Source organism: Onychomys torridus, chromosome 18 (genome assembly GCF_903995425.1).
Source record: "Onychomys torridus chromosome 18, mOncTor1.1, whole genome shotgun sequence".
Classification (NCBI taxonomy): domain Eukaryota; kingdom Metazoa; phylum Chordata; class Mammalia; order Rodentia; family Cricetidae; genus Onychomys; species Onychomys torridus.
The window spans coordinates 66,425,860-66,439,877 of NC_050460.1; the positions used below are offsets into that span (position 1 = coordinate 66,425,860).

Here is a 14,018-nt window from a genome sequence, read left to right on the forward strand (position 1 = left end):
CCTGTGGGCGGGGCTGTGGGGTGTGGGCGGGGCTGTGGGCGGGCCCGCGCTCGCCCCGCCCTCTCAGTCGCTATTGGCTGGAGCGGCCCTGCCTAGCGAGCCAACAGGAAGAGGGGGAGTACACGCAAAGCGCGGAAGGGTCGAAGCGCTGATTGGCCTGTTTACGATAGGGGCGGGGCCAGCGTGTTCAAAATTCCCGCCCTCCGCCGTTGCTAAGCAGCGGTGCCTCCCGGGTCTCTGAGCTCTGATTGACGCAGGGCGGAGCCCGCCCCAAGGCCGCGGGCCAGGCTGGCGTCCCAGCCCGGAAAAAGGGTCTGGGCGGTGGGGAGGGCGACTGCCCGGAGGCCGACCTTAAAGGGCCAGAAGCGTCATGCATGCCTCCTCCCCGGAGAGTGGGGGGAAGCCACGTTAATTCACCCTATGCCAACAGCAACAACTCTGTTAATATTTGTACCACTAAGTTAATATTTGTAAGGAACTCAGAGCAGTGTCTAGCAAACAAAGTAAGCGCTGCGTGAGTGTTGTAAATAAGTAAGTGGAAGGAAGAACCACCTCTTATTTCAAGCCTACTTCGCCTGTTCCCTGAAGGCAGGGGATGACCACTCCCACAAGAGCACTACAGGACCTGATTGTTTCGGGGCCTTTGAAGAGGAAGTGCGAGCGTCTGAAAGGAGACCTAATTAGAACACAGACACCCATATCGGTTTATGCCCACGCCACAGCCCACTCACCCCTGAGGACACTGGGTATCATAATTCACTGATAGAGCGGGATGGGAAAGGAGGAGAAGGAAGGTGTTTCTGTGTGAGAAAGAAAGAAATATAGTTTACCAAAAAAAAAAAAAAAAAAGCCTTCAAGGCTGGCTCATCAGGGAAAATCGCCTTAGGTTCCATCCCCAGGACTCTGACCTCCGCACCTGAGCTGCTTGTGCCCTTGCATACACATACAATACAAACACATAATTTTAAAAACACGGTCCCAGCTGGACTGAAATAAGAAGATCCCGCCTGAGGTCCAGAGAAATGATGTGAGGGTGACCTGGCTCTGCTGGTTGGGGGCTGGAAAAATCCTCTCCACAGGGACAGGTGGGGAGCAGAGTTAAGGGCTGGGTTAATGGTTACCCTTGGCGAATTGTTGAGCAATGGAGCTATGGAAACCTGGAGGAGCTTGGTGACTCTGAGGAGTGGCAGGGAAGGACACACCTTCCAATCTGGAAGAGATTAAGGACTGGTTACCACGACAAGGCACTGGACACAGGAAGATAAGCCAGCTGAAGAAGGGAGCTGGTGAAAGAAAACAGGGCACAGAGACCAGATGGCAGCAAAGAATTTTCTGTTGCAGTCCTGACTTCAAATCCAGGAGGCACCAGTGGGTGGACCCGGGAGAGGGCAGCCTGAAAACTAAGGCAAGATAACTGGAGGGCAGCAACCCAGGCAGCCACAGTCAATATTGATGAGGAGGGCAGCTGCGGCTCTAAAGACAAGCGGGCGAGCTGTCAGACCTGTGTGAGATGGACTAAACCTTCTCTCACGGAGATCCCTGTTGGGCAAATTCTCTGGTGGTCACCGGCCGGTGGGAAAGGGGGACAGTCTGGAAAATAAGGTGTCTGTGAAATCACCTTTCCCACCAGTAGGAAAGGGTCCCTGTGCAGATTCTGAGGGTCAACACGATGGGAACGCACACTCATTCACAGAACCAGTCTATGTCCTTCGGGGATGGTGTGATTCAAAGGCCCAAACATTAAGTATACTCTGCCTCTCTGGGGAGGAGAGAGAAGCCTTCCCCCGGAAAGGAGAAAACCCTGGGAAGAGGAAGTAAGCACCAACCACTAACTGCTGGTTTTCAGCTACATGTGCACCACTTACCCCAGCCCTCACAGTCTGTTTCCAACCCAGTTTTGCTTCTAGGTCTTTCCAAGTCCAGCATGTTTTCCTCCAAATGGAGTTCTTTTTTGGACAGACAATGAGTAGAAAAGAAAAAGGATGGCTGGACAGTGGAGAAACTCAGAATGTGGAGGCAGACATATTTTAGATATTTTTTAAATAGGTGGTAAAGTTAGGTTGCAACTCCAAAATCAAGCCTCCCAGGGAAAGCTACTGTTTCTGGTCTTCCTATTTACTTAGGTATCCTCAGGGACTCCTCTCACACTGGTCTGTCTGACCTTTGCTTTCTTCTCATGAGAACCAGCCGACACCCCACCCACCCCAGGAAGAGCCCAGTGTTTTCCGGTGCCAGGATAACCCTGTCTCCAAGGCAACCTTTACCAGTGAGAGGAGGGTAAGGGGCCCGAGATGGGGAAGTCTAAGCATTGACAGGCTTCCAGAGGACCGCCCCTGCCGCAGCCTGGGCTCAGCTTCCTGTCTCCCTCACACCAGGCCTCTCCCAAGCCGTGCCTTTCACCAATCCATATTGCCAACCTCAGTGTCTCCTTCCATATCCCCCACATCACACACACACACACACACACACACACGCACACACACGCACACAGACACAGACACACACACACACACACACACACACACACACACACACACACACACACACACACACACACACACACACACACACACACACACACACACACACGCACGTCTCCTAGCAAACCAGAAGACTGGAAAGGACGCAGAACCCTGCATCCTCAAACCCCATTCTGCATCTTCGTGGGCAGTTCACTAGTGTCAGGCTTCCCTTTGGAAGAGTGGGCCACCCTCCTCCGTAATGAAGCGAGAAACTGAGGCACGGAAAAGGTGCTGTGTTCAGGAGAGGTCAGAGAATCAAGGGAGCCCCCGGCCTCCCTCCTCAGACCCTCCCTTATCCCCGAGGTGCAGGAGGCCTATGGCCTCGGTCCCCCACCCACCCCCACGGCCCTCCCCTCCCTCTCCTGTCCCCTCCCCAGGTTCAGGGCGGGGCCGGCCGGTGAGTCAGCTGCTCCCTGAGCTAAACGGGAGGGACCGAGGTGCAGAAGCTGGGTGTGGGTGCACCGGCGGTGGGGAAGCCGCGTGGGAGCGAGCGGAGGGTCTGATCGGACTTGGGCTGCGCCGCAGGGACAGTCTGAGTCTGGAGGAGAGAATCCCGGACCGGGAGACCCGCCTTCCCTGGCCCCGGCCCCTCCCAGTGCCCCAGCGAAGGCTGCTTCCTGGTCCCCGACGCAACCATGGCTGAAGAACAACCTCAGGTCGAACTGTTCGTGAAGGTAGGAACACCTCTTTCTTTGGCCACGTCTGCAAGCCAGTGGTCCCCTTTCCCCAGCTCCGGCCCCCACTCCCCAACCCTGTCCTCGGGGACCGCACCCGCTGCTATCTTGCTGGGGGAGCTGGGGGAGGTAACTTGTGAGACGGTAATGAGAGATCTGGACTCGCCCTGAAAAGTTTGTAGAAGAGGTTTCCCGCAACCTGACGGAGAGAAGGTGGAGAAAAGGGGGTTTTCAGGAGTGAGAGAGTGAGTGGGTGTGGTGCGGGGTCCAGACGACCTAAGGACTGGGGAAAGGGACAGTGGCGGGTGTGAGAAGGTCAGAGGAGAATGGGCTGAGACTGGTGTCCCTGAGAGAGAGAGAGAGAGAGAGAGAGAGAGAGAGAGAGAGAGAGAGAGAGAGAGAGAGAGAGAGAGAGAGAGAGACAGAGAGAGAGAGAGAGAGAGAGAGACAGACAGAGACAGACAGAGAGAGACAGAGAGACAGAGAAAGAAAGAGAGAGAGAGAGAAAGAAAGAGAAAGAGAGAGGGAGACAGAGAGAGGGAGACAGAGAGAGAGAGAAAGAAAGAGGGAGAGAGAGAGAAAGAGAGAGAGACAGAAAGAGAGAGAGAGACAGAGAGAGACAGAGAGAGACAGAGAGAGAGAGAGAGAGACAGAGAGAGAGAGAGAAAGAAAGAGAAAGAGGCTCACAGAGAGAGAGAGAGAAAGAGAAAGAAAGAGAAAGAGGCTCACAGAGAGAGAGGGGGGGGCGCGCGCACACACACACACACACACACACACACACACACACACACACACACGGGGGCGCGGGGTATGAGTGGCAGGATTGAAGGAAGACTGTGTCCCACGGTAGAAGGAAAGAGCCCTCAGGAAGCAGCACTTTGGGCTGAGGGAAGCCACAGACTAGAAGGCAGGAAGGAGATTAAAGTTTAGTAATAGTTACCAACGAAGAGAGGGGACAGGGACCCCGGGCTAGGTGAAAATGCGGGCTGGTGGGTATGGAAGGAAAAGCCCCCACGCACACACACAGCATTCTCTCTGTCCTCTCTGTGGGTGTGGTCAAGGAGAGACGGGTCTGGGCTTTTGAGTATAGAAACCGCAGGCTGCAGCCCTCCTCTGCTACTCAGGCCGCTCCCCTCCAGCACCACCCCTCCCCATCCTCCCCCTGCCCCCACCTTCCGCTTCTTGGGCCTCCCGTTCCCTGACTCTCCCCATTTTGATCATCTTGGCGGTGTGCTGGTGTGTCCTGTCTGTGTGACGGTGTGTGTCTTGTTTATGTGTTGGTGTGTGTCTTGTCTGTGTGACAGTGTGTGTCCTCTCTGTTTCTCCTTTTTCTGGGGTTCCCCTGGCAGCCATCCCCACTCTCTTGGCCCAGGGAAGTCAAGTGGAGCCTGGGTCCGCCCCTTAGGTGTGGTCCCCACCTCACACTCGCCTCCAGGGGCTACTTTTACTCCTGGGTGAGGTGATGCTGTAGAGATTCTGGGCTTGTGTCCTGTGAGGGACCTTGGAGAACCAGGGCACGTGAACTAGGAAGACCAGCAGCTAGAGTGACGGTTTAGGGAACTGGAAAGGTGGCCCCAGCCAGCTGCCTAGAACTCTGTGTGTAGGTCCCTGCCCCCACTTCCTTGCCAGGAAGGAAGCTGCTGAGGCCTGAAGACACAGAGATGAATCACCCTCAGTCTGGGGGGAGTTGTCCCTTGGGGGATGAGGTCACCTGCATCCAATTAGAAAGTTGCCCCCTTTGTCAGGCCCTCCATATCTCTCAGGCGAGGTTTAGGTCCACTTGAGTGCATGCCCAGCTTCCAGAAACAGCTTGGATAGAGGTTTGGTGAATGGGGACCCTGGTTTCCACTCCCCTCCGCCCCCCAGCTCTTCTTAGTCTCTGTCCCCTCCCACCTGCCAATTGCTAGCATGGCAGGAGGCTACCTTTGCTGAAAATTTACCCATTGATCTGTCCTAGGTTTGACACACCCCCACCCCCACCCCACCCCGCACCCAAAGGGGAAAATTGTAGATGTAACCGTTCTGTGTTTCTTATTACATCTACAGAAAATAGCTCAGCTATGGGAGTAGCTTAGAGAGTGTAGCATTGTATGTCAGAACTAGCAGGAGGTTCAGAGAGTCGCCTGGTAAGGATGGGGCATACCAGGCCTAATGCTGGGATGGGGTTGCTTTTCAGGCTGGCAGTGATGGAGCCAAGATTGGGAACTGCCCCTTCTCCCAGAGGCTGTTCATGGTGCTCTGGCTCAAGGGAGTCACCTTCAACGTTACCACTGTGGACACCAAGAGGTGGGCCCACTTCTGTTCTTTTAAACATCCCTTGAGTAGATAGATGCTCATGCTCACCCACATGAGCCCTTCTGCCTTAAAGCTGTTCTCTCTCGTCTGGGACAAATCCATTTCTCCTCCATCTCCGTGTCCCTGTTTCTGCTCTGATCCCCTTTCCTCTCTTCATGCCTGGCTCCCTCTCCAGACGGACAGAGACCGTTCAGAAACTTTGCCCAGGTGGACAGCTCCCATTCCTGCTGTATGGCACGGAAGTACACACAGACACCAACAAGATCGAGGAGTTCCTGGAAGCCGTGCTGTGCCCTCCCAAGTACGGAGCACTTGGGAAGAGGAGAAGGAGCTGGGAGGCTTTGGAGGACAAAAGTTGAGGGAAGCAGTGAGGCTTCCTCCTCCCGAAAGGACTCTTTTCTCCCCCTCTGCCTTCCAGGTACCCAAAGCTGGCTGCTCTCAATCCTGAGTCCAACACCTCAGGACTGGACATATTTGCCAAGTTTTCTGCCTACATCAAGAACTCAAACCCGGCACTCAATGACAGTGAGTCTCACAGAGCAGAGGCTTAGGTCCTAGAGGAGAAGACCCTAGGGTTGAGAGGCACCAGGAGCCCCTGGGAGTTTGGCTGTCAGGGAGAAGGAGCAGATGCTCCCAGACCTCTTTTGGACCTCCACTGTGGCTTTATCCCTTTACCTACTTGCTGTCTCATTGCCAAGACTTTTGGGTTTGCGGTGTGTGTGTGTGTGTGTGTGTGTGTGTGTGTGTGTGTGTGTTCTGTTTTATTGAGATTTTATTTTTATGTATGTGAGTGTTTACATGAATGTATATCTGTGCACCACATGTATGCAGTGCCTGAGGAGGCCAGAAGAGATTGTCAGATTCCTTGGGGCTGGAGTTAACAGATGTTGGTGCTAGGAATCAAACCCCAGGTCTTCTACGAGAACAGCCAGTGCCCTTAACCACTGAGTCATCCCTCCAGCCCCACAACCAGCTGTTTATGTAGGGTTCTGGCATCTGGAGCCAGGTTCTCACGCTCATTCATATGTTGGTACCCACCAAGCCATCTCTCTACCTTCTATAATTCATTCTTTTGTTGTTTTGAGACAGAGCTTCTCTGTGTATCCCTGGCTGTCCTGGCTGGCGTTGAACTCACAGCGATGCACCTGCCTCTGCCTCCCGAGTGCTGGGATTAAAGGCGTTTGCCACCACTACCCAGCTTGAGTTCATTCTTAAAAGTGCACACTCATATGTGCCCCACACACCACTACGTGTACTGTAGCATTCATTACCAGGCTCACAGACAGGTCTTTTACTATTTTTTTACATAATTGTTTGGCTTTTTGGTGGAGTTAGGGATCGATTCTGAGACGGTCTCTGCACCTTTCTAAATCTGCTTCCAGATCTGTAAGTGGGGATAATACCCATTTCCTAGGCTTACAGGAAGTAACTGAGGCTTTCTCTGCAGGTGGATTAGACTAGAAGGCTGAGGTGTGCAGAGCTTGACTAGTGTGTGCAACCCTAGGCTCAATTTCTAGCACTTGGGGAGATTAATTGCAAGCCAGAGACTGGGAAGATGGCTCAGTCAATAGAGTGTTTGCCATACAGTGTGAGTACCTGAGTTTGGATGTGTAGCACCCATTTCAAAATCCAGGCAGAATGGGCAGCTGCTATAATCCCTGTGCTGGGGAGGTAGAAGGAGGCTTGGACAGAGGCTGTCCAGCTAGTCTAGTCTAATTGGTGAGCTCTAAGTCAAGGGAGAGACCTTGTGTCAAGTGGGGACTGCAAAGAGGGTTCCAAGATCACTGACTGTTCTTGCAGAGAACCAGGGTTTGGTACCCAGCGTCCACATGACAGCTCACAGCTATCTGTAACTCCAGTTCCTGGGAATCTGAGCCTTTTCTGGCCCCCTTAGGCTCCTGCATGCACAAGGTATACATAGACTGCTACAGGCTCATACATTAATCTTTAATACAGAAAGAAAAAAAGATGGAGTCATTGAGGAAAACACTGGATGTTGACCTCTGACCTCCACACATATGCAGACATCTGTACACATATCACACACAATTTAACAATAGCATACATGGCGCTGTTGGTTTTTGTTTTGTTTTGTTTTTTGGTTTTTTATCAAATTCAGGGTCTCACACGTGCTTAGAGGTGCTTTACCTCTGATCTGCATCCTCACAACTCGATGCCCCTTCCTGGGCAGACCATCTTCCCCAATGTTTAAGGTTCTAACCAGCTTCTTCTCTCGAACAGATCTAGAGAAGGGGCTCCTGAAAGCCCTGAAGGTTCTAGACAATTACTTGACATCCCCCCTCCCAGAGGAAGTGGATGAAACCAGCGCTGAAGATGAGGGTGTCTCTCAGAGGAAGTTTCTGGATGGCAATGAGCTCACCCTGGCTGATTGCAACCTGCTGCCAAAGCTTCACATCGTGCAGGTGGGTGGCCACTGTGGGCGGAAGCTTTCAGGTGAAAACTTCTCAAATTACCTTTTATTTATTGTAAGTGGGTGGGGCACAAATGGGGTACGGAAGTCACAGGACAATTTGAGGGTACTGGATCTCTTCCTCCATCTGTGGATCCCAAAGACTGAACTTCAGTCACCTGACTTGGTGTCTTTACCCAGTGGCGCAATCTCAGCACCCCAAGGTGACTTCTTTCTTAGAGCAGTTTCTGTAGACTGTTACCAATGGAGGACTCTGCCCAGGGATGCCAGCCCATCCCTTAGCAGTTTTTGCCCAAGTAAGAGAATCCCGTCAGTGATGTAAGCCATGGTTACACAGTGCCTGAGCAAGAGTGGTGTTCCAGATTTTTTTCTCTCTGTGTGTGTGTGTGTGTGTGTGTGTGTGTGTGTGTCTGTGTGTGTCTGTCTGTCTGTCTGTGTCTGTGTCTGTGTCTGTGTCTGTGTCTGTGTCTGTGTCTGTGTCTGCCTGTTTGCATCCAGGGTTACTTCCAAGAAGGCTTTTCCTGCATCTGTGTCACTGCCAAATCCCAAGTTTAAACAAAGCGGGATTCTCCCAAGTCTACACAGTAACTCACTATATAACCCAGGCCTCCCATTTCCTCTCAAGGAAGACACAAGTTGCTGTTTCCTATGTTTTTGTCATAGCCTTAAAGCTACAGTGTAACTCAGTAAAACAGGCGGTTAGCACTCCCCCACAGACTGAATGAGAGGCTCTCTGCAGACAAAGAGACGGACGGACGGACGGACGGACGAAGTGGCTCATCCTGTGAGCCTCAGCATTCTCCAGGCTGAGGTGTGAGCTGGAGGCCTGTTTCAAATAACAAGTCTGCTCCCTTCTTAAAAAAATAAAAAGAAAGAGAAGAACCCAGTGATGTTTGATTAGTTCTTACCCACAGAAGGTTGAAATTGAATTGAAGATAAAACATTCATATCAAGGCACTGATACATTACCTGAAAATCAAATAGAAAAAGAGACAAAATTCACTACAAAAATAACATTACACTTTGCTAATTATGTCCCCCCCCCTTTCTGTGTGTGTGTGTGTGTGTGTGTGTGTGTGTGTGTGTGTGTGTCTGCTGGAATTAGAACCCAGGGCTAAACACATATCTAGCCTATTTGCCCCTGTCTCTCTCTATGTGTATATTTAATTACTCATGGATTCAGGTGCAGGGAGTCAGAGCCCCTGAACCTGGAGCTACCCAATGTGGGTGCTAGAAATCAAGCTTTGGACCTGTATAGGAGTAATGGGTGTTCTTCACCACAGAGCCATTTCTTCAGCCCATCTTTCTCTCACTTTCTTTTTTTCTTTCTTTCTTCCTTTCTTTCTTCCTTCCTTCCTTCCTTCCTTCCTTCCTTCCTTCCTTCCTTTCTTTCTTTCTTTCGGTTTCTTGAGACAGGATCTTTCTCTGTAGCCCTGGCTGTCCTGGAACTCGCTCTGTGGACCAGGCTGGCCTTGAACTCACGGATCGTCCTGCCTCTGCCTCCCAGTGCTGGGATTGAAGGCGTGTGCCACCATGTCTGGTTTCTCTTCTTTTTAATCAAGAGAAGAAAAGTTGAACCATGGAATGGTTGATCTGGAAAGGAGCTGGCTATTAATAATGGGGTTTCAGAAAATGAAAAATTGAGCAAACCATATTAGAGATTTCAAATGGCAGGTTAGATGAGAATCATTAAGGAGCCAGGTGGTGGTGGCACACGCCTTTAATCTCAGCACTCAGGAGGCAGACGGATCCCTGTGAGTTTGACGGCAGCCTGGTCTACAGAGTGAGTTTCAGGACAGCCAATGCTACACAGAGAAACCCTGTCTCGGGGAAAAAAAAAAAGAAAGAAAGAAAGAAAGAAAGAAAGAAGAGATAAGGAAGGAATCAGTAAGAGGCCTCTAGTGGGCTTAGAATGATGACCCAATGGTTAAGAGCACTGGCTGCTCTTCCTGAGGACCCAGGTTCAGTTCCCAGCACCCACATGGCAGCTAGCAACCTTCTATAATGTATTCCAGAGGATCTGACGCCCTCCTCTGGCCTTTATAGACACTGCACACATGGTGCACTGTCATACTAGGAGGCAAAACATAAAATAAAAATAAAATTTTTAAGGACTCTAGGCACAGGGGTGTGTGCCTGTAATCTCAGCTCTCAGGCTGAGGCAGAAGGTTCTGGAGATCAAGCCAGCCTGAGTTACATAGAGAGACCCTGCCTCAAAACAACAGCAACAAAAAAAAGCAAAGCCAGATGATCTGGAAGACCCTGGAGGGAGAGAAAGTCCAACCAACAGCTGCAGACCAAGGCAAGGCCGACTTCCCTGGGGCTAACATGCCTACCTCTCTTACCTCCAGGTGGTGTGTAAAAAGTACAGAGGCTTCACTATCCCAGAGGCATTCCGTGGAGTGCATCGGTACTTGACCAATGCTTACGCTCGGGAAGAATTCGCCTCCACCTGTCCAGATGACGAGGAGATAGAGCTGGCCTATGAGCAAGTGGCCAAGGCCCTGAAATGAACACGCCTTGAAGTCTCTTTCACCCACTCTATGCTCTCCATCGCTCTGGGAGGCTACCTAATGGACACACTCCAGAATAGCCACGGGTCGGGAAATCCGGGGCACTTGTGTAGGGCTGAAGGAGAAATGGGGTAAAGGACAGGTGACAAGATTTTTATTGTGGGGTGGGGTGGGTAGGACAACGTATTTCGGTAATAAAATACAGAATGAAAATCTAGTGTTGTTTTTTACACAAGGAGGGCTTAAAGAGTAGTGGGCACGAAATGAGGGGAGGGTCCATGATCCTGGTTAAGCTCAGGGCATCTGCCGGGAATTAAGGAGGGGAGTGTTAGTACGGGGGCTGCCGTGTTTTGCATCCGTCCATTAGAAGGCTGTTTGGTAGTCCACGTCTTGTTTGCAGCCCCGCAGCCAGGGCCAGCCGGATCTGAGTGGGCCTGGGCAGCGAGCGCTCTCGGGGCGGTGCCGGAGCTGGGGGGGGCGGGGGGCTCCCGGTCCTGGAGGAATGGGCGCGGCCTAGCAGGGCGGAATGGGCGTGGCCTCGGGAGGTCCCGCCCCGTCCCGCTTAGACAATGCCCCGGAGCCGCCAGACCATCGCGCCCCCGCCCCATCGCCGAATGTGAGCTCGCCTACCCAGGGAACCCCTCAAAAGCCCAAGCTCCTAGTCTCCCCAGCTCGAAGACTCAGCCGCCCATCTCCATCAACTCTCTCCTCCGGGGGTGGGGCCAAGGCCGAAATCACAACGCTGCGTGAGTGGAGGTGGCCGCTGGTGAGTCTGGAGAGGGGGCTGTCTCCCAACGGTGTGGAGAGGCTGGAGTCTGGGGGTGCTGGGGCGGTACGTGCACCGGACGGAGTGTGCAAATAACCTGCACTTGGACGAGGAGCTGGGCGGGGTAGACTTTGGTGGGAGATGGACAGGGGTACCGAGTTCTGAAGCCAGGAGTGGTTCCACGCCCCCCCATTTCCCCGCCTTCCGGATTTCGTTTAAGACCTCTCCCAGTCCTCCGGGACTAAGTCTGGTTTATACTGGGTCGCTCGAAGGGCAGCGTGACCAGCCAGGGTGGAGAGGGAGGATGCTTAACTCCTTAGCCTCTAATTTCTCCGGTTTGCCCCTCTCCTCCTCCTCTCTCCTTCGAGCGTTCAGGACTGCCACATCCCAGGCCCCGATTCACTACCCAGCTTTCTTTTGCTGTCCCATAGCCTCTGAGGGTCCCTGGCTGGACTTCGGGTCCCCCCTGCTGCGAGCAGCTGAGGGTTAAGGGGGCGGGGCCGCCGCATTTTTGGGGAGTGAGCGCATCCTAGCGGCTGCCAGGAGGGGCGCGGGGCAGGGACCTAGCGGAGCCCCCGAGCAGGGGCAACAGGTGTTTGGGAGATTAAGGATCCAAGTCTCTTTCTTTGGGCGCCTCTTAAAGCAGATCCCTGCTGAAAGGAGGCTGATTGGGGTCCACAGGGAAGGCAGGTCTGGAGGGGGTGGGGCAGAGTGGGAGGGGCGCCTGGAGAGGGCCGGAGGAAGACCCAGGAGCTTTTAACACTCCCCTTCTCTCCTCCGCATGTCTTTCTCTGCCCCCCCCCCCCTTCTGTCTCTTCTCTCAGACAAGTGAAGTAAAGAGAAAACAGAAATCAGCTTGGCTGGAAGGAGCATCTGTGTGGATGGGATGGGGACGCCGGGGGAGGGGCTGGGTCGCTGTTCCCATGCCCTGATCCGGGGTGTCCCCGAGAGCCTGGCATCCGGGGAGGGCGCGGGGGCTGGTCTTCCATCTCTGGACCTGGCTAAAGCTCAAAGGGAGCATGGAGTCCTAGGAGGTAAACTGAGGCAGCGACTAGGGCTGCAGCTGCTGGAACTGCCTCCCGAGGAATCACTGCCGCTGGGACCGCTGCTGGGTGACACCGCCGTGATCCAAGGAGACACGGCCCTAATCACGCGGCCCTGGAGCCCAGCGCGTAGGCCCGAGGTGAGTGGCAGCGTGCGGGTGTGTTGGAAGACAGGGTTGCGCGGGGTGGGGGTGGCGGACGTGGGGAGGAGGCTGGATGTCTGGGGTTGGCAGGAAATAGGGAGTGAGGATGTCTCAGCCCGCTCTCTCTTCTCCCAGGTTGATGGAGTCCGCAAAGCCCTCCAGGACTTGGGCCTCCGGATTGTGGAGATGGGGGACGAGAACGCGACGCTGGATGGCACCGACGTCCTCTTCACGGGTGAGGCCACGGATGGTCAGCACTCCTGGGGAAGGGGCGCTTGGCACAGGGAAGCGGAGTTTGGCAGACTAGGGCGACCTCAGGTCTTGATTCCAAACTCACTCTGGTCTTCAAACCTCCGTGCCCTCCCGGGGTTCAGGCCGGGAGTTTTTCGTAGGCCTCTCCAAGTGGACCAATCACCGAGGAGCTGAGATCGTGGCAGACACGTTCCGGGTGAGGAACCTGAGTAGCCTGGGGAGGGGGCGCCGCCAGTGTGCCGGAGGGCTTGATCGGGGCTCCTTACGTACCCCCGAATCCCTTTGCTCTCTCCAGGACTTCGCCGTCTCCACGGTGCCGGTCTCGGGAGCCTCGCACCTGCGCGGCCTCTGCGGCATGGGGGGACCCCGCACCGTGGTGGCTGGAAGCAGCGAGGCTGCCCAAAAGGCTGTCAGGGTGAGGCGGGGCAGCACTGGTGGAGAAGGCGGGGCCAGCGAGGGCGGGGCTCAGGCAGGGGCGGCCGGGAATCTGGCTAGCTCTGGGAATCGCCCTCAGCCCTGGCCCTTACTAATACGTTCCTTTCTAACACAGAAGGACACCCTAGTAAACAAGGGGTACAGAAGAAACAGGAGTTGGGGAGGGCTTGCAGAAGTAAACGGCGGCTAAAGTGCCTGAGACCTTGAGACCAACTGTGTCATTATCTCACACATGTAACCCTTGTCCCAAGCCTTTACTCTGAGGTAGGTCAGGCCGACTCAGCTGTGGACTCAGAACTCGACGCCCTCCCTCTTTCTCTCTCCAGGCAATGGCAGTGTTGACAGATCACCCCTACGCCTCGCTGACCCTCCCAGATGACGCAGCTGCTGACTGTCTTTTTCTGCGTCCTGGGTTGCCTGGTACCACTCCTTTCCTCCTGCACCGTGGAGCTGGGGACCTGCCCAACAGCCAGGAGGTGAGGGAGGGGCAAACTCCACCAACCAGAGAAAGAAGTCTGTCTTTCTCGGTGGGAGAAAGGACGGAGCCTTTCTCCAGAAGTCTGGGTGGGGCCACTAGGAACTGGCTGGAGGGGACCATGACTCTGGTATCCTCCCCACAGGCTCTGCAGAAGCTCTCAGACGTCACCCTGGTACCCGTATCCTGCTCAGAACTGGAGAAGGCTGGCGCTGGCCTCAGCTCCCTTTGCCTGGTGCTCAGCACACGCCCCCACTGCTGAGGGCCTGGGCTTGGGGCTCCAGCTGGTCAGGAATAGAGCCGTATAGGGGGTAGAATCAGGTAATAGAGGATGGGAAGTAGGTAGTAGTGGGGAGATGCTCCAGGACAAAAGAGGAGTTAGTGTGGAACAAAGGATAGGAGCCATTGGGTGAGTCCTCTGTCAAAACCAATAAAATAAAATTGGCCTTTTAGGTAGGGTTGTGGCTGA

General features: G+C 53.9%; 2 protein-coding genes across 3 annotated transcripts; both read left to right on the top strand.

Moving 5' to 3' along the window:
* The first annotated feature begins 2,591 nt into the window (after positions 1-2,591).
* On the top strand, positions 2,592-10,628 carry Clic1 (chloride intracellular channel 1). The gene is made up of 7 exons (XM_036168080.1): positions 2,592-2,750; positions 3,048-3,196; positions 5,373-5,482; positions 5,667-5,792; positions 5,910-6,016; positions 7,733-7,914; positions 10,274-10,628. Exons 2-7 carry the CDS (start codon positions 3,158-3,160, stop codon positions 10,433-10,435), a joined length of 726 nt encoding a protein of 241 aa, XP_036023973.1. The 5' UTR covers positions 2,592-2,750; positions 3,048-3,157; the 3' UTR covers positions 10,436-10,628.
* Positions 10,629-10,966: 338 nt separating this feature from the next.
* Ddah2 (dimethylarginine dimethylaminohydrolase 2) lies at positions 10,967-14,007 on the top strand. 2 transcript variants are annotated; one of them, XM_036167902.1, is made up of 7 exons: positions 10,967-11,201; positions 12,026-12,384; positions 12,523-12,622; positions 12,762-12,835; positions 12,935-13,054; positions 13,401-13,550; positions 13,695-14,007. In XM_036167902.1, the coding sequence occupies exons 2-7, from the start codon at positions 12,088-12,090 to the stop codon at positions 13,809-13,811; spliced, it is 858 nt and encodes a 285-aa protein (XP_036023795.1). In that variant the 5' UTR covers positions 10,967-11,201; positions 12,026-12,087; the 3' UTR covers positions 13,812-14,007. The 2 variants fall into 2 exon arrangements, with proteins under 2 accessions (XP_036023795.1, XP_036023796.1); XM_036167903.1 differs by lacking the exon at positions 10,967-11,201 and adding an exon at positions 11,743-11,891.
* Positions 14,008-14,018: the final 11 nt, after the last annotated feature.

What these genes read in the sequence shown, in the direction of transcription:
- Clic1 (XM_036168080.1), top strand. Translation starts at nt 3,158, where the DNA reads ATGGCTGAAGAACAACCTCAGGTCGAACTGTTCGTGAAG. An exon ending in ACCACTGTGGACACCAAGAG is followed by an intron (nt 5,483 to 5,666) that starts GTGGGCCCACTT and finishes CTCCCTCTCCAG; the next exon opens with ACGGACAGAGACCGTTCAGA. An exon ending in CAAAGCTTCACATCGTGCAG is followed by an intron (nt 7,915 to 10,273) that starts GTGGGTGGCCAC and finishes TCTTACCTCCAG; the next exon opens with GTGGTGTGTAAAAAGTACAG.
- Ddah2 (XM_036167902.1), top strand. Translation starts at nt 12,088, where the DNA reads ATGGGGACGCCGGGGGAGGGGCTGGGTCGCTGTTCCCATGCCCTGATC. An exon ending in TCGTGGCAGACACGTTCCGG is followed by an intron (nt 12,836 to 12,934) that starts GTGAGGAACCTG and finishes TGCTCTCTCCAG; the next exon opens with GACTTCGCCGTCTCCACGGT. An exon ending in ACCTGCCCAACAGCCAGGAG is followed by an intron (nt 13,551 to 13,694) that starts GTGAGGGAGGGG and finishes TCCTCCCCACAG; the next exon opens with GCTCTGCAGAAGCTCTCAGA.